The sequence below is a fragment of the Kockovaella imperatae genome (genome assembly GCF_002102565.1).
Source record: "Kockovaella imperatae strain NRRL Y-17943 chromosome Unknown BD324scaffold_1, whole genome shotgun sequence".
Lineage (NCBI taxonomy): Eukaryota > Fungi > Basidiomycota > Tremellomycetes > Tremellales > Cuniculitremaceae > Kockovaella > Kockovaella imperatae.
In genome coordinates, this window is record NW_019028941.1 from 799,598 (window position 1) to 820,757 (window position 21,160).

At 51.0% G+C, this 21,160-nt stretch overlaps 9 protein-coding genes across 9 annotated transcripts; 8 read left to right on the plus strand and 1 right to left on the minus strand.

Annotated features, from left to right (window-relative positions):
• Positions 1–797: 797 nt before the first annotated feature.
• BD324DRAFT_575027 (hypothetical protein) lies at positions 798–3,738 on the plus strand (the record flags this gene model as incomplete). Its single annotated transcript, XM_022013099.1, has 10 exons — positions 798–917; positions 976–1,042; positions 1,127–1,240; positions 1,305–2,266; positions 2,307–2,405; positions 2,445–2,538; positions 2,596–2,976; positions 3,038–3,144; positions 3,184–3,304; positions 3,356–3,738. 10 exons carry the CDS (start codon positions 798–800, stop codon positions 3,736–3,738), a joined length of 2,448 nt encoding a protein of 815 aa, XP_021874472.1.
• BD324DRAFT_21317 (hypothetical protein) lies at positions 3,658–5,259 on the plus strand. The gene is made up of 2 exons (XM_022012191.1): positions 3,658–5,141; positions 5,199–5,259. Exon 1 carries the CDS (start codon positions 3,838–3,840, stop codon positions 4,774–4,776), a length of 939 nt encoding a protein of 312 aa, XP_021874473.1. The 5' UTR covers positions 3,658–3,837; the 3' UTR covers positions 4,777–5,141; positions 5,199–5,259.
• Positions 4,976–5,858, plus strand: BD324DRAFT_21530 (hypothetical protein). Its single transcript, XM_022012197.1, has 4 exons — positions 4,976–5,141; positions 5,199–5,278; positions 5,356–5,386; positions 5,443–5,858. Exons 2-4 carry the CDS (start codon positions 5,231–5,233, stop codon positions 5,748–5,750), a joined length of 387 nt encoding a protein of 128 aa, XP_021874474.1. The 5' UTR covers positions 4,976–5,141; positions 5,199–5,230; the 3' UTR covers positions 5,751–5,858.
• A 624-nt stretch (positions 5,859–6,482) lies between these two features.
• On the plus strand, positions 6,483–8,368 carry BD324DRAFT_575151 (hypothetical protein; the record flags this gene model as incomplete). The annotated part of the gene is made up of 11 exons (XM_022013108.1): positions 6,483–6,662; positions 6,734–6,821; positions 6,873–6,948; positions 7,004–7,084; positions 7,133–7,305; positions 7,347–7,405; positions 7,453–7,570; positions 7,620–7,784; positions 7,834–7,901; positions 7,958–8,109; positions 8,173–8,368. 11 exons carry the CDS (start codon positions 6,483–6,485, stop codon positions 8,366–8,368), a joined length of 1,356 nt encoding a protein of 451 aa, XP_021874475.1.
• A 130-nt stretch (positions 8,369–8,498) lies between these two features.
• Positions 8,499–10,131, minus strand: BD324DRAFT_21080 (translation initiation factor eIF 4e-like domain-containing protein). Its single transcript, XM_022012187.1, has 6 exons — positions 9,764–10,131; positions 9,606–9,708; positions 9,423–9,547; positions 9,255–9,368; positions 9,074–9,195; positions 8,499–8,982 (listed from the first exon to the last, which is right to left on the minus strand). Exons 1-6 carry the CDS (start codon positions 10,025–10,027, stop codon positions 8,760–8,762), a joined length of 951 nt encoding a protein of 316 aa, XP_021874476.1. The 5' UTR covers positions 10,028–10,131; the 3' UTR covers positions 8,499–8,759.
• Positions 10,132–12,243: 2,112 nt separating this feature from the next.
• On the plus strand, positions 12,244–15,084 carry BD324DRAFT_640608 (OPT oligopeptide transporter protein-domain-containing protein; the record flags this gene model as incomplete). The annotated part of the gene is made up of 4 exons (XM_022017358.1): positions 12,244–12,332; positions 12,378–12,799; positions 12,853–14,189; positions 14,239–15,084. The coding sequence occupies 4 exons, from the start codon at positions 12,244–12,246 to the stop codon at positions 15,082–15,084; spliced, it is 2,694 nt and encodes an 897-aa protein (XP_021874477.1).
• A 537-nt stretch (positions 15,085–15,621) lies between these two features.
• BD324DRAFT_612140 (P-loop containing nucleoside triphosphate hydrolase protein) lies at positions 15,622–17,976 on the plus strand. Its single transcript, XM_022014359.1, has 8 exons — positions 15,622–16,263; positions 16,305–16,814; positions 16,850–16,913; positions 16,954–17,021; positions 17,081–17,271; positions 17,321–17,397; positions 17,437–17,675; positions 17,717–17,976. The coding sequence occupies exons 1-8, from the start codon at positions 15,664–15,666 to the stop codon at positions 17,861–17,863; spliced, it is 1,896 nt and encodes a 631-aa protein (XP_021874478.1). The 5' UTR covers positions 15,622–15,663; the 3' UTR covers positions 17,864–17,976.
• A 50-nt stretch (positions 17,977–18,026) lies between these two features.
• Positions 18,027–20,283, plus strand: BD324DRAFT_21867 (hypothetical protein). Its single transcript, XM_022012206.1, has 5 exons — positions 18,027–18,116; positions 18,169–18,202; positions 18,245–18,544; positions 18,591–19,045; positions 19,091–20,283. Exons 1-5 carry the CDS (start codon positions 18,076–18,078, stop codon positions 20,226–20,228), a joined length of 1,968 nt encoding a protein of 655 aa, XP_021874479.1. The 5' UTR covers positions 18,027–18,075; the 3' UTR covers positions 20,229–20,283.
• A 223-nt stretch (positions 20,284–20,506) lies between these two features.
• Positions 20,507–20,997, plus strand: BD324DRAFT_647709 (hypothetical protein; the record flags this gene model as incomplete). Its single annotated transcript, XM_022017701.1, has 2 exons — positions 20,507–20,646; positions 20,685–20,997. 2 exons carry the CDS (start codon positions 20,507–20,509, stop codon positions 20,995–20,997), a joined length of 453 nt encoding a protein of 150 aa, XP_021874480.1.
• Positions 20,998–21,160: the final 163 nt, after the last annotated feature.

Here is a 21,160-nt window from a genome sequence, read left to right on the forward strand (position 1 = left end):
CGTGAGTCTGATGAAATCATCATCTCACGTTGAGCATGTCGACTTTGAATCACCGAGTTTTCGGTCGAGAAGGGAGGAGCCGAAGTCGGTGGAGCGTGTGAGGGTGTGAGTGTGTGTAGCGTGTGAACGCCTGACTTTGAGAAGATCTACAGGGCGGGGCAGGGGAGAAAAGTGAGGGGGTTCAGTCCATATTTCGAGAGGGCGAGAGAGAGAGAGAGAGCGACAGAGCGAGAGGATATTGTGGTCACCAGGAATAGATCGCCGGCCGCGATTGAGATACTCTGTCTATGTCCTCGCTGCTTGCTGTATCTCCCCCAGTTTTTTCTTTGGCTTTTTCATTTTGACATCATTGAGCAATTTATTATTGAAATTTTTGAGGGACACCTGCTGCAAGCATACTCGTGGGGACCGGGGGTGTTAAGGGGGGGGGATCGACACCTGTTCATTGATACGTTCATCCATCCATTCATCCAACCATCCATCCAAACGTCCCATACCGAGGGCGATACATAAGACATACACGACACGCGCCCCATAGAGGAGAGGAACGCCATCGCACAAACGGTGCCTCGCCACCGCCCCTCGAACCCGTCAAGACGGGCACACACACACAAAAAGAAAAATCAAACCAGGTTACAATAAAAATCAAAAAAAGAAGGACGACGTTTCATCCACCACATCGTGAACTGTCGGCTCTCTCTCAGCATTCTGCATTCTGAAGAAGAGGGCGCACCATTCATCCGGAGGCTTGAAGCGAAGCTATAGCTAGAAAGTCCCCCTATCTATCTCCTCCCACCATGTCAGGTACATCCGTGGACGATGCCGCGTCATCCCTCGTCGCATCATGGGAGAACAATATCTCTCGAACCTCGGTCAAGGCCGTAGGAATCCAAATTGCGTTGATGTCCGGTATCTCGGTGAGTGGAGGAGAATCAATGTGCGAGTCTCTCAGACTGAATCGTCCCCCCCAAACAGCTCGCGACTGTACTCGCATTCTCATTCTTTCGACCAAGGGAGAAAAAGGTGTATGCACCAAAGGTCAGTCAATCAAACCCAACCCTTATCGCTTCGTTCTAGAGTTAACGGTTTGCCAACCAGGTCAAGTACCAATTGCCCGCACCTGCAGATCCACACGACGATCCAGACTATGAGCCCCCTCCGCCTACCATTTCCAACTCATTCTGGGCTTGGCTCAGTCCCATTGTCCATCTAAAGGAGGAGCAGACGACAGCCAATGTTGGTGAGTGGACGGACCCTCGCAGGCAACTCCCGACCTTTGCAGCAGCTTTGCTAATCTACTTTAGGTCTCGACGCAGCGACGTTTTTGCGTTTCCTCCGCCTTTTACGCTACGTATTCTCCGTCATCTCTGTCATCGGAGCTGGACTCCTCGTTGTCAACATTATCTACAATCTCAAATATGTTGATTCCAACAAGCGCAACTTTATGAACCTGTTGACAATCACCAATGTCCGAGGCGCTTGGGTCTGGCCATCAGTCGCTGCGAGCTATCTCTTCAACTTTGTCGTCATGTACTTTTCATGGCGAAACTGGACAGCCATGGTGATGCTCCGACATCGATGGTTCAGATCGCCAGCTTATCAAACAAAAATCTACTCGCGAACCTTGATGATCACCCAGATCCGTAAAGATTATCGATCAGACGCAGGACTCGTCGCGCTCATGGGACTGCTCAAAGTCGACGGCATCAAAATTGGTCCAGAAATCGACTGCGCCACCATTGGAAGGAGAATCGGTGATTTTCCAGAACTCGTGGATGAGCATAACGAGGCAGTCGCGGATCTAGAGAAAAACTTGGTCAAATATCTTGGATCTGGCAAAGTGGCCGCTAAACGGCCGACGATTCGCAAGGGAGCGTTCTTGGGTATTCTCGGCGGTCAGAAATACGATGCTATCGACTACTACGCCAAACAGATCAAGTTTCTGCGTGAGAAGGTTGACACTCAGCGTCAGCACATTGAATCGCTGAGAAAAGAGCAAAAACGATCACGAAAGGGCGGCATGGATCATCGGATCGAGGGTGAAAATTATGGTTTCGTCACATTCAAAACAATCTCTGAAGCGCATCGCATCGCTCGAGCGCATCACGGGAAGCTCAAGGAGCTGCACGGCGCGAGACTTCAATTGGCCCCAATGCCTCAGGATATCGTTTGGCAAAATTTGAGAAGGGAGCCGGGACAAGTCGCTTCCAGGACTCAGTTTGGCTTCTTCATTATTGGCATCGTGTGCTTCCTCAACACGATTCCGGTGAGTCACGGGCATGGTAGATGACGCTGACATGACACAGCTTTTGGTCGTCTCGTTGTTGGCCAATTTGAGTAGTTTGACTGTTTTCGTCCCTTTCCTGGAGTCGTGGAGTCAGGCTGGACAATGGGGTAACTGGACAGTGAGTCTTAAAAGTCGCTTGAGACGAGCTAATGGTCAGTTTTCTTTGGTCTCTGGTGTACTGCCTTCGGTCATTTCGTTCATCTTTGGCTATCTCTTGCCGATTATCATTCGACGGATCAGCAAATATCAAGGTAGGTCATCATCAATGCTCCCCCCTCCCCCCTAGGTCTCGCTCATCCTTCTATCAGGCGCTCCCACTCGCTCCCGATTGGACCGCGCGACGACTGCTCGATACTTTGCTTTCATCATCATTTCCAACTTGATCATCTTCTCTCTTTTGGGAGTACTCTACAATACTATCACCCAGGTGGTTCTCGAGATTGGTCGTCACACGTCTGCCAAGGAAGTCTTTGAGTCGTTCAAGGAAATCCCATACCAGATCCAAAACACCTATGTCATTCAGAGCACCTATTGGCTCACCTGGCTTCCCCTTCGAGGTTTCCTAGTCATCTTCGAGTTGATCCAATTAATCAAATTGGCTTTGGTCTCGATCCGCCGGTTCATGTTCAGTCATACCCCGCGAGATATCCGAGAGATGACCAAGCCAGGTTACTTTGATTACCCTGTCGGTGAGTCGGGCCCGCGCTTTCGATCCATAGCGCTTTCGATCCATGTGTTGATCTCCTCAAGTCATTGTCAACTTGCTTTACGTCTGTGCCATCGGAATGATTTACGCACCCCTGGCACCTCTGGTGGCGATGGGTGCTTGCATTGTCTTTTGGTTCTCGTCTGCCGTCGTGAGTTATTCAAGCAGTTGACTCATGCTTACTCTTCAGTACAAATACCAACTTCTTTACGTCTGGATCTCTCGCGCTGAGAGTGGCGGTCGAATGTGGAATGTCTATGTCAATAGACTCTTGGCATGCTGTGTGCTCATGCAGTTACTCATGATTCTGAGTGGGTCGCCCAGTCACGCCAGCGGGAGTGTTACTGACACACTCTATCTAGCCACGGGTCTGGTCCGCCGTCGATGGCTCGATACAATTGCCGCTGCTCCTCCTGTGCTCCTGATCTTCGCCTTCAAATTCTGGATCAAGCGAGTCTATGGGAACAAGTTCCGATACTATGAGCCGACTCCTCAGGAAGCTGAGGCTGAGCGAAGATCATCTATGAACGAGAAGCGCACTCGTGCGTCCGATGTCGAAAAGCGATTCCTTCATCCTGCTTTGCAGCACGACAAGCTGTTCAAGATTATGGTGCACAAGAAGACCGAAGACGCTGCGAGGGAAGTGCTGAGCGCCTACCCGTGGTTCGGGGACAAGTATGACTCTGGATTCATTAAGATCAAGGGTGTCAGAGAGGTGAGCTCATGGGAAGGGTATATGAGCTGACTATCTTAGGACAATCTCGAGTACGACCCTGCACGAGATGGACCACGAGATGAGGCTCACCAAAACGACTGGGATGCGCGATCACGTACTTCCACAGACATGCTGGGAACGTCCACTCGACCGACGACTCCAGGCACAGACGACATGTTCAGGTCGTATCCTGAAACGCCCTTCACCTATAAATCTCCGGAAAACAGCATGCGAATGGGCAATAACCCTTCAACCGATTACTTGCTAGCAAGGGGTGAGGGGTCAGATATTGCAAATGCTGGATTCGGATTTGGCGGCTATCCTGCACCTGGGTACAACCGAGGCGGTGGTGATGGTGAGGCCTATGGACGTCAACAACGATTCAATCAAGGTCTAGGCATGGGATTGCGATCTCAATCTCAAGAATCCGTCACAGGCGTGCCATTGCTGCAACATGCTCCTCAGCCTGATGGCGAACCGAGGCGTGCACGGTCAAGACAAGGGAGTACCAGCACTGTCGGAGCGCCTTACCCTCCCACGGCTTACACTCAACCTGTTCCGCACGGCTATACTCCACCTGGAGCTCCACGACAACGCTCTGGGAGCGATTTGAGCTATAACGGTGGGGGAGGATCGGCTGGAGCACCTCATCAGCCTCAACCATGGGAGAGCAATTCCGACTTGTCAAGAAGTCGACAGCCTTCTATCGGGTACGGACTACCCCCAGGAGCAACAATGACGGGCTACAATGATTCATTCGCGCCCTCTCACGTCCCACGACAAGGATCAGCATCGAGTCAAGGTCAAGGCCAAAATCGACAATCTCCACCAGTGCAAATGGATCGATATGGCTCGCCGGGTCCCATCCTTCGACACGAGTCTCCTGTATCGTATAGCACGCCGCCGCCAGGATCTCAAGACCCTAGAAGCCAACACCCTCAAGGAATGAGACAGCCTAGTGCGTCGGGTCCCGGGGGAGGTATGAGACCGGGTGGACCGCGTGGTCCGAGCGGAGGAGGGCCACCGAATCAAGGGAGGTACGAGGACCCTTATGGGAGGTATCAGTGAGGAAGGGCGAACTGTGAGCGCAGGAGTAAGGGTCTTACGAGCTCCGCGAATGGGGTATCTCAAACAAGAGGACGAGCATGAGGGAAGAGGTCGCTGGACGACACATGATGTTTACGCTGGCCCAAAAGGCGACGAACAATCTTTGTAAAATGACGCGCTCTCCGCATACTATAGCATTCACGGGTCGACGAGGTCCTCCCTTGCTCGCCAGTCGAGCTAAGGAGGGCCTTATGTCCTGATCATAATCAACACTTGACCCTTCCGTAGATCATATAACCCATGGACATTTGATCTGTTTTACTATATACTTGGTGGCAGTGTGTGCCAAATACCGGGAAACAGGCCTTTGCGGTTGCCGAGTGGAGGCAAGTCCTAAAACCGCGAGGCAACTGAACATTAATCATCCTCCGTTCTCTCTGCAGCACACTTCCCATACAGGTGTATTCTTGACACCATGACGGTCAAAGTCATTCGCATAGCTCTCTTGATATGCGATACACCAGTGAGGTTCTTCTCTCTCTCTCTTACTCTCTCATAGTTTCATCGTGCTATGGCTAACGCTCCCTTTTGCTTCGTCAGCTGCCGAGAGTGATGAAGGACCATGGCGATTGCAAGTCTAGCCGATCAGAGTACTGAAAGGTCAGATATACTGACAGTCATGCTCAGACCTTCAGATATACCGTACTTGGCTACTTGATTCTCTGGCAACATATTCCGACCAGGAGATAGCTCAGGACACAGAGCTCATACTTGACGGATACAACGTTGTGGATCATGGTCAATTTCCGCCGAGGGAGAGATTGATAGCGGGCGCTAGAGATGCCTACGACGCAGTCATGTTGACGGGATCAAGTGAGTACAGTGCATTGCATTGCATCTATGGCAGGTGTATTGGGTTCTATTCGCGACCCACGCTGTGTCGAGAGCTCCTGCTGAATACGTCCCGAATACCCTTCAGAACATACCGCTCATGACCCTTCGGAAACGTTTGTTCCTCCCCTCGTGGACTTTGTCAAGCAGCTCGTGCATGACCCCTTGACGATGCATCTTCAAGTACTTGGGATATGTTTTGGACATCAGATCATCTCCATGGCGCTAGGAGGAACTTGTGTTCCTGGAACAGAGGGTTGGGAAATCGGAGTTTACGGAATGGACTTGACTGACGAAGGGCGGTACTGGTGGTGTGGTGATGTATCTGGTCAAGGAGGAGAAGAAAGAGTGGTGAGTGCGTCCATGGACGATAAAAACCTTGCACCTTACTGAGGCTACGTGGACAGTATCTTGAACAAATGGTGGATGTCCTCGTTCGGGTCCCTCTAACTTTCACTAACCGATGTCTGTAGCACCGAGACCATGTCCCTACTCTACCACCCTCTTGCATTCTTCTCGGCTCAACTGCTCGGTACCCCGTTCATTCTTTCGCCAAACTTCACCCTTCATCTACAGCTGCCAACCCTCTCGCTCAGGTCCTGACGTGTCAAGGTCATCCAGAGTTCACACCAAAAATAGTCAGTCAAATGGTCGACGTGCGGTCAGAGACGGGCATTTTCGATACGCAGATAACGGAGGAAGCACGCCGTCGTCTACGCGGGAAAGACGGATCAGGTGGTGAAGGGCTAGGAAGAGTGGGTTGGGCCTTTTGGAGAGTCTTACTCCAAGATCTGCCTCTGCAGCCGAATCCAAGGGACACGGATGGAGATGTCGAGATGGGTGCAAATGGTTTGGCGAACGGGTCAAGCAGTCTCAGTGGAAGCAATGGGCTCAATGGGGAATCTTCGAAGCGCTATGCTAGCTATCTGGCTAATAGCAACCGGTACGAAGCGGTCGATAGGATGTTAGATCGACGAGGGCCTTGGACAGATGAACAATTCGTCGGTGGCTCAGAGGTGAGTCGTGGGGGAGGGGGCCGATCAACACGGCTTTCGCAGCGGATAGACTGACATATTTGCCTTTGCAGGCGAAAGCGTTTCTTCGTCAAAAGGCAAAGATTCTCGTGATCGGTGCTGGAGGTCTGGGCTGTGAGATTCTGCAAAATCTGGCCCTGAGTACGTGGCTAAGTCCCTAAGGGTGAAATGAGACTGACAAAAAGATCGTAGCTGGCTTCAGCGACATTCACGTCATTGATATGGACACGATAGATATCTCCAACCTCAATCGACAATTCCTTTTCAGGTGAGTTTCGCCCCGAAAGAGTTGTTTGCCAGCGACTGATCCGCCGACTATGCAGAGAATCCGACGTTGGCAAGTCAAAAGCTCTCTGCGCCGCCGATTTCATCATGTCCCGCGTCCCTGGTGTCAAAGTGACTCCGTGAGTGCAGTTAAATTTGACTGTATGCGCATTTACCCTTCTGCCCAGGTATCACGGCAAGATTCAAGACCATGCACCAGACTTTTACATGCAATTCGCAATAATTATTGCTGGTCTAGATTCCATCTCTGCACGTCGATGGATCAATGCTACCTTGGTTAATATGGTAGACGAAGAGAATGAAGACAGTCTCAAACCATTGATCGATGGAGGCACGGAGGGTGAGCCGGAATTGTTGGACTCTAGGTTGACGCTTTTACAGGCTTCAAAGGTCAAGCACGAGTCATTCTACCCACCATCACGTCATGCTATGAATGTTCCGTGAGTCGCCGACCTCTTCTCGTGAAGCTCCTTGCTGAGGGATGCAGATCGACATGCTCACTCCTCCCACCGTGTTTCCCGTCTGTACCATCGCCAACACCCCTCGACTGCCAGAGCATTGTATAGAATGGGCCTCTGTGCTGGAATGGCCAAAGACTTTCAAGGGTGAGCTGGGATTGCTATGACGAAGGTCTCGCTTATTTGTGGCTTCCAGATAAGAAGCTTGATACGGATGATCCTGAACATATCGAGTGGCTGTACCAAAAGGCGACTGCTCGAGCGGCTATGTTCAAAATCGAAGGTGTGACTTGGCAGTTGACTCAAGGTGTGGTGAAGAACATCATACCTGCAATAGCGAGTACCAACGCCATCATCGCGGGTGAGCGGGATGAGAGACTCAAGTCGAGCTGGCACTGATGAACACTAAGCCTCCTGCTGTAACGAAGCGTTCAAGATCGCTACCACTTGTGCACCGTACCTCAACAACTATATGATGGTGAACGCCTAGTTTCAGTACAGTTAGGGAAATGAATTGACCTGAAAATTTCTCAGTACACTGGCAATTCCTCAATCTACACGTACACGTTCGAACATGGTAAAAGGGATGAATGTCCAGTCTGTGGAGGTGAAGCTTCACTAGTCAGAATCAGTAAAGACTGGACATTGGAGCAGCTCGTGGAGCATCTCAAAGAGGCCCAGGAATTGTAAGTGCAAGCGGCTTCATCCTGTAGACCGTAATCTCTTCTAACTCTGCAAATCCTTTGTAGCAAGCTTTCCCGACCGTCTCTATCCTCTGAATCCGGTCCGTTGTTCTGGTACGACCCACCGGGCATCTACGAAGCGACCAAAGGGAATCTCGACAAGTTGGTCTTTGATTTGCTTGGTCCTGAAGGCGGAGCGGTCTCTGTCACAGACAAGGCTTTGCCAGCCGCTAACTTGAGTTTGGAGATTCAATTTGAGTAGAGTGGTTGCAGAGACGGGATGAGGACTAGCGATGCCTTTTGACGATCCTAAAGGTCTAGAGAGAGAGAGAGGCAGCGGACGGACGGGGCAAGGGTCACGGGTACGACGGCAACAGGTGTAGCTAAAGACTGAACATGATGGACTACGAGCCAAGGCATATCAAGAGTGCTATGCATCACGAAAGAAGTACAAGTGAAATTTTATGGTACTGGCAGTGTCACGAATACGACAGGTAAGGAAGATAGAGGCTAGACGGAGTGGCGGCCGAATGAGTGCCGCCGGATCCATCCCCAGTGGTCCGACGACCTCTTATCTGCTGATCAATTCTTTTTTCCCTTCTCGCGCACAAGCTGTGTTTGTTGGCTTATGGTCTCCGCATCTCATCTCCTCTTTACGCCACGATCCTCTTCTTGTTACCCTTCTTCTCACTGTCCACATGACTTTCGAAGAAGATCTCGGTCGACAAACTGCTCACTGCCAGCTTGGCATCGGGCTCGTACCCCAAGACAGATGACTTGAAGTGTTTCCCAATAGCAATCATACGAGCCATTAACGGATCAGTGGGAGGAAGGGAAGTCTCGGGGGCAGAACGTGTCCAAATGGAGATTCGGTAGCTAATGACGGGTCAGCAAAGGACTCAGAGGATATGAGAAGAAGAAGAAGAAGAAGAAGAAGAAGAAGAAGAAGAAGAAGAAGAAGACTTACAAGTTTGGTCGAGAGGAGCAAATCACACCAGTGACGATATCAGACTGTTCGTTGACTGGTGGAGGAGCTTCCGTGGATCCGTTGACAGGAGTCTCAAAGGTCTCCCCGATAGCCGCGAGCATCTTATCATGGCGAAATGAGCGTGACAGAAATATCGTTCCGAGAGAGTCATGCGACTTACAGTGTACAACCACATGGTGTCGATTTGAGATTTACTCTTCTCCTTAGGGACCTGAATACTCCACTTTCCTCCATTCTTGTTCTGTGGGTCTTCCCAGGCGGGAACGATACCGTCCTGAATATCATGTCAGAATCATCACCGCTGACAGGTACAGCGATGCTGACCCACCTTGAACAGATAGTAGTTTGCTTTCCCAGGCAATTGACTTGGGGGAACAATGTTATTGTACAGTCCCCAGAACTCTTCCACCGAGTCAAATGTGACTACTCGTCGGATATCGTCCATCCATCCGCCTGGAGAAAGCCCTTCAGTGACCCATGACCAAGGTTCCCAGAATCGCAAGGCACTCACCATGGGCTCCGGCAGGGGTCGCGGGTGTAGAGGACGGCGTTTTTGGCAAGAGCTTGGACTGAGGTGAATCAAAGAATAATGTCCAAGAGGCGTAGAGAGGGTGCTAAAGGTGCTCTATAAGCCTTTTCGAAGCTCAATCAGGGCAGCAGACGACCCACTTTGACGTTGAACTTGTCTTTACTATCAAAGACGGTTTTGACTTTGCCATCATCTTCCTCCTCCTCGGCATCTTCCTCGTCATCCTCTCTTATTTCTCCCTCTTCAAGCTCTACGTTCTCCTTCTTGTCTAGTTCTTTCGGCTCGGATGTATCAGGGGATGAGGAGATAGATGCAGCGGCAAGGGCAGAGGTGAGAGTGGCAGTGTTGGCTTCAGACACGGATTCCGGAACGGAAGACGAGGAAGGGGCGTTGGGCGCAGACATGGTTCCAAAGAGTGAAAGATCAGGAGCGTAGAGTATGAGGCTCTCCAAGGAGGGGGCTATTCGAAGTGTCGGGTGAACCACAACTGACTGTCGGGAAATTCGACAGTTGGGGATGAGGTAGAGTTCTGGACTGGCGAGATGGATCGATGGATGTAACGAATTCAGGCCAATTCTGAGTTGCAGGCGGCTGACTTGAACTGCACGCAGCTCTAGTCCGATGCAAGATGAACAGGCCACGTCGGGGGGAACGAAACGACAAGTTCACGGAATACTGAGAGTATGAAATATGTCACCTCGCGAAGTGATGATATGCAGATGAGATCGAGATGTGCTGCTGAAAGATGGAAGATGAATGGGATGAATGGGATGAGACACCGCACTTTTTTCCCTTTGTACCGGCGCCACGTGGAACGCACTTGGCTTAAATGTCCGAAAGTTCATTTGTTTGTCGTCATGATTGCCAGAGCGAGGATCGGCTATGTGTCACCTTGTGGCGCAACGCTTGATGACTCCAATAGCTACATTCATAAGGCACTGTATGTGTCGACAGGTGTAGGCCCGACTTGATAATCTAATCCCTGCCTTCGCGGCATTAGCGGCATTGGAACCGTGATATCGGTTCAAGGGCAGGCATCTAATGGCGGACAAACGAAAATGACAAGGACGCTGACGCTCAGGTTTACGACAGACTACAGCAGTGGGAAGTTAGAAATATTGATGGCGAATCTTATCTTCTAAGATAGAGAGTGTCATGATGTCGATTGATTCCTGAACCTCGTTCAAGTCCTGTCCATTTCGAGGCAGGAGTCGGCATTTTCGCAAGCAAACGTCTTTCTCAAGCATCAAACGCTCCATAAACATTCCATGGGAACAGATCCCGGGATTACCTGCGACTTGACAAAGGCATGTACGACCGCTCTCTTATACCGAACAGACTTCGCGTTTGAGTCGAGGTTTAGGAGTCGACCAGTAGGTCTAGGATAACCCTCTCAACTTGTCGGCGCAAACTCCTCTGACTCCTCTCATTTGCTTGCGTCGATCCTCACATGATGCTCTCCTCACTCGACACCGTCTCCGTGGTCAAAGAGGTATGCAGTCAAGCCGTGAGACATACGTCGCGACTCTGATGGATCACAGTCAGAAATCATCGGGAATCTTCGCCGCGATACTCCTTGGTGGATAACAGGTCAATTATTGGCCGAAGAAATGGCCAGTCACGGGTCTTGACAGCTCCATTGGAAGGAACGTGGGAAGCTATACAATATAGGAAGTGTAGGGGGCTTGCAGCGGGATGCATACTCTGAGTGACAGGTCCTCACAATTACGGGATTAGGGTCTCACTGATCGAATGGAAACTGCCTCTCTGCAGCCTTTTTCCCTAAGCAGCCAACTGACCGGCGCCGGAGACTGTCCCATCGGATCGAGCAGCCTCTTTGTTTCAATCTCCGGGAACTGATAGGTGACTGAGCCAGAAGGGGACGTTCATGGTCATCTTACCCAGGAATAACATTGCAAAAACCGTCCCCACCTGGTATTGTTTCCGCTGCCGACCGACAGCCCGACCGCCACACACATCATCGAGCTCGATCACAGTCTCTCAAGCAAAATAATGGCTCTGGGGAATACCAAGAATAGAGGCGTGGGTACCATAGATCTGATTACATTACTGTGCCGAGCGGACAAAACCTGTATGATTATTTCTAATTATACATAACTGAGTGGGGTCAGTTGGAGCACGACGTACTCAAGAAGGGGCATCGACCAGGGGCGGTGATGATGTATCGGGCTCCGCTTTTACGGGCCCGATAGACTTTTTTCATCTCTGTCGTTTACTTAGGTCGGCTAATTCTTTCAACAGTCTGGTGGATCCATATGGGTCCACCACTGGTCAGCGAGTAGGCGGATAGGCAGAGGCTTAGCGGGGTCATTGATGACCGGTTTCCAAACTTTCATGAGGACCCCAATACTGAGAGAATCTGGCTGCGGCGAGAGTGCCGCCGTCCGTGGTCGTCTCTCCTCGTGACGATCTGAATCCAAGGGTCAGATAGAATTTACTTTTTAAACTCCATCGCGGCTGGCCGAGGGTGGGTGTGACACGAGCCTGATATTCAGATCTGTATATATCAGGCCTTGAGGAATCAGACCTGTGTAGAGATCTCCTGCCGATTCGTCAACTCGTTTTGTTCGCCACTCGTATTGGACGAGTCGACTCTATCATGTCCAACCTCGAAGAACTCGATAAGACTGGTGTCTACAAGCTGGAGACACCGACTCTTGATGAGACTCTAAACGAAAAAGACAATGGGTTCTACCCGGATACCAAAACTCTCGAGACCGATCACTCTTGGAGAGCGCCGCAAGATTGGTACGAGCGCCTGAAAGACGAGTACAGCGGCCACCATGAGTTGGAATCACTTCCTCCAGGCTGCGATCCCGATCGATTCGCTGTCGCCATTTTCACCATGGACGAGAATCAATCCGCAGAGTGTCTGGCCAACATCCTCAACAACCTGCACAACGATTACACTTTCGACTTGACCCAAGTCGCCAGGATGAGGGAACTCATCGCCGGTCCCGAATCTTGTGGTTTGGCTCATGAGGAATGGGCCTATCAAGTCTGCAAGATGGCGGGAATCTTTCACAACTGGTCAGCTTACCTCGAAGTTCGAGCCGTTACACTGCCGTACGACAACGTAGAGGAGCCATGCGAAACTTTTCGAGCCTACCTCGTGGGATTTTTCTGGGTCCTCGTCATGACAGCCGTTAACACCTGTAAGACAATCCGATTCCGCGTATCAAGCTCTTGCTGACGAGCTCGATTCTAGTCTTTGCGCCGCGTCAACCTGGTATTGGTATTCCGAACCAAGTCGCTCAGCTACTCTGTGTTCCCATGGGTCGAGGTCTCGCCACGATCTTACCTAAATGGGGCTTCAGCATTCGGGGACACCGATACGAGATCAACTCTCACCATCCCTGGTCAGCGAAAGAGCAGCTGTTCACCACCATCATCTTCTCAGGCTCTACTAGTTACGGAAACTTTACCGGACTGTTAGATATGCGAATGCCCATCTTTTTCGGTCAAAAGTGGGCGACCTACGGGTTCTGTCTCTTGGTGGCGGTTTCCAACCAATGTTTCGGCATGGGAATGGCGGGGATTCTACGACGTCTGACCGTGTACCCTACTGAGGCCGTGTGGCCCGGCAACTTACCTACAATTGCCTTGACTCGAGCTCTTGTTAGCGGAGAGAACAAGAACGAGGTGATCAACGGATGGAAATTACGACGACTCCACATGTTTGGAATCGTGGCGGTCATCTTTGGCATCTACTACTGGATCCCAAACGAGCTCTTTGGCGCTATCAGAAATTTCAACTGGATGACCTGGATCTCTCCTCAGAACTTCACTCTGGCAGTCGTCACGGGAGGTTTCGGTGGGCTTGGATTCAATCCCATCTCCTCATTGGACCCCTCTACTTTTGGATTCCTCGGAGGAGGACAAGGAATGTCCGCCCCGTTCTTCGCTCAGTTGCAGCAATATGTACTTCGAATCTTCGGCGGAATTGTTATCCTCGCGCTATACTTTTCGAACTCGATGTGGGGTGCCTACCTACCGATCAATTCGAACGGAGTGTTTGACAACAAGGGTCAAAATTACAACTATACCAAGGTCATCAACGCTGACTCCACAGTGAACCTTGATGGATACAAAGATTATGGACCCCCTTACTACACCACCTCCAACCTTTTCGTTACTGGTGGCAACTTTGTTTACTACACCTTCTCTATCGTTTACGTCTTTGTCAAGTACAGATACGCGCTCAAGAAATGTTTCGTCGGCATGGTCGTCAACACATGGAAGAGACGATCGATCTACACCGGTTTCACAGATGGTGCCACACGCATGATGCGAAAGTATCCAGAAGTACCGGAATGGTGGTACTCCATCCTCTTCGCCTGTGGATTCGTCACTTCCATCTGCTCAGTTGCCGCTTTCCCAACAACAACACCGTGGTGGAGTATCTTTGGCCTCGTCGGTGTAGGTTTCGTCCTCACCATTCCTTACACCATCATTCAGTCCGTCGCAAATACCGGAATCAACCTTGGTGTGATCTGGCAAGTCTTGCCTGGCGTTTGGTTCCCTGGAAAGCCAATCGCACAGCTGGTGAGTCCTGGTTTTAAAACGGATGTGACACCCGCTCACGTCCTCTCAGATGCTCCTCATGTATGGAGGTGCCTTTGAGCAAGAAGCTGGTGGATTCACTGCCGATCTCAAATACGCCATGTACGCTCGTATCCCACCCCGTGCCATATTCCGAGGTCACCTTGTCGCCCAAGTAGTCAACTGTATCATTTACGTGGCCATGATCGACGTCATGCTCGCTTATGCCAATGCGACCGGGACATTGTGCCAGTATGACAACCCACAATTCATGGTCTGCGCGTATGCGCATTCGGTCTACTCTTCCACCATCGCTTTCGGAGCGTTTGGAACCAACAACATGTTCAAGCTTTACCCTGTCATTCCTTACTGCTTCGTCATCGGAGCCGTGCTTGGAGTCATGTGGATCGTTGGCGAAAGCTACGGACCTAAGATCCACGTCTTCCTCGAGAAGAGGATGCACGCCAGGTCATTCACCTCATTCGACAGATACGTTTGGACTCCTTGCGGCAATGTCTTGGCTTATGTTCACCCGGCCATCGCCATCAATGGAATGTTACAATGGAGTGGTAACAACGGCTTGACTCAAGCCACCCAAGGAATCATGTTGACATGGTTCTTCCAATTCTGGCTCAAGAGACGATACAGTGCCTTCTGGCAAAAATACGCTTACCTTATCTGGGCTGGTATGGCCGTAGGAGCTACCATTTCTGGGTTGATCATCACCTTGGTCTTCAGTTTCGGAGCCGGATCTGGAAAAGAACTCAAATGGTGGGGGAATGAAGTTCAGAAGGATGGGATTGATTACGCACTCTACAACAACAAGGGATCTTACTTGCCATTACCAGAGAGAGGCTACTTTGGTCTCGAGCCACAGGACTTTCCGACTAACTGGTAGTGTGGGGGGCATGATATGTATTTTGAAGGTTTATGCAACGTGTTTCCATAGCTTGGGCGTCGGCCTTCGAAGCCAGAAGTTTTTGGCTCTCACTGACGGATGATGATCCTGCCTACGAGCATGCAGACTTGCCGTAGCTGAATTTAACGATTGATGTTATTCGTTGTACCTGTAGCGTGTACCAAGGATAACCTACCCCGAGCTGCGCCGAGAGTACAGTCGGCTAGGTCTCTCTTTGGGTTGAAAACCTTCTCGAATAAGGTGTCAAACTCAATAGCCCATATACGACATGTACACATGTCGATTATGTACATCCGAACATCTGGTTCCGTTCCTGGCCCTGGCAGAGAGGCATGGATCCCCTTTGACTGTCTACGGTCATCATGGGAAGCTCGTGATAAGCCCGAGGACTGAATTACGTCAGGTTCTTTTTCCGCGGACCGCGGACCGCGCCGCGGATGTCGATCGTGTCGTCATTGGCAATTGAAAAGGAAAAACTTGGCCTTATATACAAGGACGTGATCATCGAGAGGCTGCAACCTGCTCTCATTCCATCCTTCAATCTCAAGCCATCAGAGAATGTCCAGCTCTTCCCTAGCTACGGTCTCTGACGGCCTGCACTGGAACAATGTCGACTATGATATACCTCTCAAAGACAAGGACAGGAAAAAAATGTTGGCCGGTATGTCGGCTCAAAAGGATGCCGAAAAGGCAGATTCAAAAGAGGCAGAACCTCCAGCTGCCGACAAGTCGCGTCGGATTCTCAACAACATCAGCAGTCACGTCGATCGTGGCGAATTTGTAGGATTGCTAGGAGCTTCCGGGAGCGGAAAGACGACTCTACTCAATGTCCTCTCGGGTCGATTATCCAAAGTTGGCGAAGCCTCAGGCGAGATCACGTACGAAGGTGTCAATCGGAAAGCCTCGACCTGGAAACGAACAATCGCCTTTGTAGAACAAGATGACGCTCTCTTTGCTCGACTGACAGTGAGAGAGACGATCAACTATGCTGCGAAACTCCGATTGCCCGACAGCGAATTCGATGCTGAGGCGAAAAAGCGAAGAGTTGAGGAAACGATTGAAATGCTCCGGCTGGAGGACTGTGAGAACGGCCAGGTAGGCTCCGGGCTCAAGAGAGGGATCAGTGGTGGAGAGCGTAAGCGAGTCAGTATCGGAGTGGTGAGTTCAATCAAGTAGTGATAAACCGCTGACATCGTAAGGAACTGGTGTCCAACTCATCCTTGTTCTTCCTCGATGAGCCGACCTCGGGTCTGGATTCCTTTGCCGCTTCTCGATTGGTCACCAATCTCCGCGAAGTGGTCCAAAAGCGAAACTTGGCCTGCTTGATGACGATTCACCAGCCATCATGGGACATGTTTTGCACTCTCGACCGGGTCATCCTCTTGGCAAAAGGCGCTATCTACTACGATGGACCTCCTCGAGACACCGTCGAGTATTTCAAAGGCCTGGATTACAACGTTCCTGAAGGAGTCAATCCAGCAGATTACTTCATCTCCATCGCTGAGAATGTTGATCGGGACGAGGAGGGGAAGGCACGCATTCAGAAACTGATCGACAACTGGAAGGAGAGGGCTGCGCAAGCCACACCTGTCTCAAGGCCAGCTGGCAAAGTTGATGAGAAAGATGTCAAGAAGAGCAGCAAAGCTCAGTGGCCGACTTCTTGGTTCTTCGAATTGATGCTGCTCTTCCGTCGCACCAGCAAAGATCAGGTAAGCCGATAAATATTGGCTGAACTGACGAAAAGCTTCGAGACAAGCAGCTTTGGGTCGGCTCTGCCGGTCAAACTATCGTCTTCCTCATCGTTATTGGTAGGACTATCTGCCCGATCACGCGACTGATTCCCATCAGGTTTCGCATTCTTCCGTCTCAACGATTCTCAAAAGGACGTCCTGGCCAAAATCGGAGTGCTGTTCATCGTGAGAGACCTCAATCGTGCGCCATTATGAAGCATGCTGAGCAATGACTTCCCGTACAGATCCCCATCAATGCCGCTTTCGGTGCATCAGCTCCCGTCCTTGCCTCTTTCCCGCTGCAGCGAACCATTCTCATCCGAGAAAGATCGTCAGCGCTGTACCGATGCAGCAGCTTCTTCTTGTCAAAAGTCATGCTCGAGATCCCCATTGCCGTCATCTTCCGGATCCCTTATCTGATCATCGTTTACTTCATGTAAGCCGAAAAGAGCCTGTGCTGCCAGACCGCTGACTCTGCTCTACAGGATCGGGCTCCGACTTTCAGCCGCCCGAATTTTCATATTTCTTGCAATCACTTGCCTACACATCGCCAATAGTGTCTGTGAGTCTAGCCTGTCGCGAAAAATGCTGATGGAACAAGGTCTGGGTCTCGCAATCGCGGGTGTCAGTCCTACCGTTGAGATTGCCAACATTCTCTCGCCAGTGGTCAACGTCATTTTCCTCTTCTTCGGAGGCAATCTGTTGCCGTCCCCACCTCCGTGGTTCATATGGTTGAAATACATCTCGCCACTGTACTACACATATTCTGCGTTGACGATCAACGAGTTCCGAGGCGCTCAATTGCAATGCGATGACAGTTCAAGCCAGTGTTACCAATCCGTGAGTGATCAAAATCCTGCACACAACTGACATGGGCACAGGGCAATGATGTTCTGAAGGCATACAATCTCGAGGTATTCTCCATCGGAGCTGATGCGGGCTTCTTGGCGGCTCTCACCATTGCCTTCTTGGCTGCAGGATACCTCGGCTTGAGTTTCTCCACCAGACCGAAGCTCAGGATTATCTAGGGGGTTCAATATGCACAGCACCATCCTGCGCAGTCCCGATAGGCCTTATTCTGTAGCTGTAGATCGCAATGCGTCATAGACCGTATCATATATGTATCTGGGAGGTCTGCCACACCCAAGGGGAAAAGCCTCGAATCGATTTCCGGTAACCGACGTCCGTTCTGGGATTTTACGATACTGTTTACAAGTTCTTTCTTGATCTTTCCATACAAATGAGTGAGCTAGGGAGAGTCAAGAAGAGTTGCGAGCCATGGCAAGTGCTTACGTGCCGCGTCGTGCGATTCAAAGCTGACTGTATGCGCCAGTCGTAAGAGAAAGTCACGGTGTAATGATGAGATCGTAAGGTGACTGGGGTCGCATTCGCTGACCACAATCTATCAGCCGTGTCAATCCTGTATCCTGCGGGGGACCCAAGCCTCTTGCAATCCCAATGTCCCCCGTATCGCTAGATTTTCCCCATATGATCGACCAGTCTCTACACCTCGTCCCGGCCTAGATCAGATCAGGGCATCTCTTGTCGCCTTGGAAGAGACCGTCAAGACGCTTCAACAGTCCGAAGCTGACGTGGATGCAGAAGAGTCGCTTGATTCGGACGAGCACAAGGCTAACTGGATCAGAATGACTGCCGTTCTGCCATCCACAGAGGCGATGGAGATCCTGCTAGAATTCCTGCATCAGGAGGTGAGTGACCTGTATTTGTGACGGATAGCTCATTCTCACCCATCAGTGCGACTGGCTCTACTTTCACCCGAAAGTGATTCCACTCTGGCAACGAGCTTTTCGGCATCGAGCAGTATCAACCCCGACTGCTGGGCTTCTTTGTGGCTCACTAGCGACTGCGGCCTTGCTCATCGGACCTCACCGACAATCCTTGTACCGGCCGCAAGTCGATACAACTCAATTGCATACCACACTGTACAAGCTCGCCCTTGAATTCATTGAAGAGACCGAAGACGTTGCCAGTTTATCGCATCTTGATCAGCTCCTCGCAATATGCTTCTATGGGACGTACACTGGCAACATCAGGACTTTAAGGAATTTAGTCCTTCACGTTCAATCCATGTTCGCCGCAGCGGAAAAGACCAACTTTCTTGATGAGTCAAGCATCATGTGGGAAAACACTACTGCCGAAGAGAGAAATCATATGCGACAAACAGCGGAGAGTATTATCATGTGCAAAAGGTGAGAAACACTTGTTGCCCTTTTCTCAGCTCATCTCCGCTCTAGATGGTCTACCCTCACCCCGGGTCCTTATTCATCAATTGCGGACATTCCGACGAATGTCTGCAGGCCAAACAGGGTTCGGGCAAATCTCAGAACCCCTATCAGCGTGGACGGCTCAGAACCCGACACTGAAGGTACACATTTCCGAGTCTTGCGCCTTCGTGGATCTGCGGAACGTCAACGATCTTCAATGTACCCTGCGATATCCTTTGAGCTCACGGCATTCTTCACCCGTATCACGACGCTCGCTGCGGCAAGCTCAGCGTCTGATGCAGAAAGAAGTCGTGCTTTGCTGGGGGAGATGATGGCTTGGAAAGAGGATCGGTTGATTGGTAACGGCTTTGGGCTCATCGGTGTCGAACACATCAACCCGGAAGACCACTTGTCATGTTTGGCGTTGGCCCAATCAGTCTATCTGCACCATGCCTTCTACTGCGTCTTGGCGATTTTCCTCAGGCCATGGCTTGCCGATCCGCGCATCAACCCGACTCATACGGAACGTTTTCTTCAACAGGCCTGTCTCGACAATGCTGAAGCAGTCATGAACACGATTCCGCACATCAAGCTGCTAGTCGCGTCTGGGCGAGCGCCCATCATTCTGCCTTGGCTTGCTTCTAACCTCTTCAATGCCGCTATCAATTTTGCCATTCCGGTCCTGCGAGCCGTCAAGCATAACTCACCGCACGAGAAGGACGAGGCTGTGCGGCGTTTGCTCGTTATTCCCAGTACTTTCCAGACAGACCCCTGGCTCTCTCCGATTGGCGACCAGGCGGCGGCGATTCCTCAACAGCCTGTTCCCATCGAGGTCCTTCAGAATTTTGACGTGTGGCGATGCGCAAAGAGCATGTTAACTATTCTGGACGGCATGTCAGTCCTGAATCACAGTCCGTTCAGCGTTCAAGCTCAGGCAAGACTGGAAGAGTTGATTCAGCAAACTGGCTTGCGCCAGACCGAAGCCATGTTGAAGCCTCCATTCACGGATCTGAATGGAGGTCTGCCAAATGCACCGCTGCCTGGATCTCCTGTAGATGGTTTGCTCGGACGCGATACAATGGACGAAGGGACGCTGCTGGAGGAACTGCTGCAAGATCCAGCAATATGGGAGCAACTAGCCGCCTACTCTGTATCAGAGTCGATCTAGAGAGGAGTTGCCGCTCTCGGGACGAGGTGCGGCGCCGATCAAGACCTTTCATTGATCATCCTTTGATAACCCCTACGATGACCATTTACGTGATTGAGTGTGCTGGCGGTCAACCATCAGACACCTGCAGCCATGTTGCCGTCGGACTCTCATTGCCCCTTGCAGATAGTATGCCATCTAGAAGTCGATCCCATCGCTCGTCCCGACCTGGTTGCGAATGTGACACTGGCTTCTTCGCGAATTGCTGCTGCGGCAATAGCAGCTCCTTTCGTTGCCTCATGCTGCTGGTCCTTCCCTCGCTGTTGACCGTACTCTTCATCTTTCCCGTCGCCCAGCGAGTGTCGCTCTTCAAGTTGGATATCGGCAGCACAGAGCACAGCATCGGAGCACAGGGTTACAAGGTACGAGGCGGACAATGGTGAGTTGATCACTAAGACACATCTGACCTTGGTTCAGGACGAGTTCTCGCTTCGCTTATCCCGCGCCTGATGACTGGCCTAAAGAGATAGACGATCTGCCAATATGGTTGCTTTTCCACCTGATTCTCGGGATCCTCATCGGGGTCTACTTTCTCATCCTCTGTCTTACTTTTGCCTTTGAGAAAGGATCTCACAAGACAATGGCGATTCTCGAGCCATTTTGGTGGAGCCGGGTGCCAGCCCTTCTACTCGCCGCGCTAAGCGTCGCCCTAGCATCAAGAGATGCTGCCTTTTGGGGTCAAGCAGCCAAAGTTTCTCGTTTCAGAGCGGACGCATTGGGTATTTTGTAAGTGGAGCTCAGAGCGCTGTGTTGAAAGGCAGGATTGTCGTGGGTGGGATCATACTTGGACTCGCGTGGTTCGCCTTCCTCAAGCCTCAAGAGACGTTTCAGAGTACGTACACGTATTCCCGTTCATCCAGTCGTCCTCACGGACAATCGACCTCGGGGCATCG

Excerpts from the sequence above, each read along its gene's own strand:
- BD324DRAFT_21530 (XM_022012197.1), top strand. The coding sequence starts at position 5,231 with ATGACGGTCAAAGTCATTCGCATAGCTCTCTTGATATGCGATACACCA. Across the intron at positions 5,279-5,355 it reads TCTTGATATGCGATACACCA|CTGCCGAGAGTGATGAAGGA; the intron begins GTGAGGTTCTTC and ends TTGCTTCGTCAG. Across the intron at positions 5,387-5,442 it reads GATGAAGGACCATGGCGATT|ACCTTCAGATATACCGTACT; the intron begins GCAAGTCTAGCC and ends AGTCATGCTCAG.
- BD324DRAFT_21867 (XM_022012206.1), top strand. The coding sequence starts at position 18,076 with ATGAGTGAGCTAGGGAGAGTCAAGAAGAGTTGCGAGCCATG. Across the intron at positions 18,203-18,244 it reads CACGGTGTAATGATGAGATC|CCGTGTCAATCCTGTATCCT; the intron begins GTAAGGTGACTG and ends ACAATCTATCAG. Across the intron at positions 18,545-18,590 it reads TAGAATTCCTGCATCAGGAG|TGCGACTGGCTCTACTTTCA; the intron begins GTGAGTGACCTG and ends CTCACCCATCAG.
- BD324DRAFT_21317 (XM_022012191.1), top strand. The coding sequence starts at position 3,838 with ATGCTGGGAACGTCCACTCGACCGACGACTCCAGGCACAGACGACATG.
- BD324DRAFT_612140 (XM_022014359.1), top strand. The coding sequence starts at position 15,664 with ATGTCCAGCTCTTCCCTAGCTACGGTCTCTGACGGCCTGCACTGGAAC. Across the intron at positions 16,914-16,953 it reads CGTCTTCCTCATCGTTATTG|GTTTCGCATTCTTCCGTCTC; the intron begins GTAGGACTATCT and ends GATTCCCATCAG. Across the intron at positions 17,022-17,080 it reads AAATCGGAGTGCTGTTCATC|ATCCCCATCAATGCCGCTTT; the intron begins GTGAGAGACCTC and ends CTTCCCGTACAG.
- BD324DRAFT_21080 (XM_022012187.1), bottom strand. The coding sequence starts at position 10,027 with ATGTCTGCGCCCAACGCCCCTTCCTCGTCTTCCGTTCCGGAATCCGTG. Across the intron at positions 9,548-9,605 it reads GACCCCTGCCGGAGCCCATG|GCGGATGGATGGACGATATC; the intron begins GTGAGTGCCTTG and ends GGCTTTCTCCAG. Across the intron at positions 9,196-9,254 it reads ACACCATGTGGTTGTACACT|ATGCTCGCGGCTATCGGGGA; the intron begins GTAAGTCGCATG and ends CGCCATGATAAG.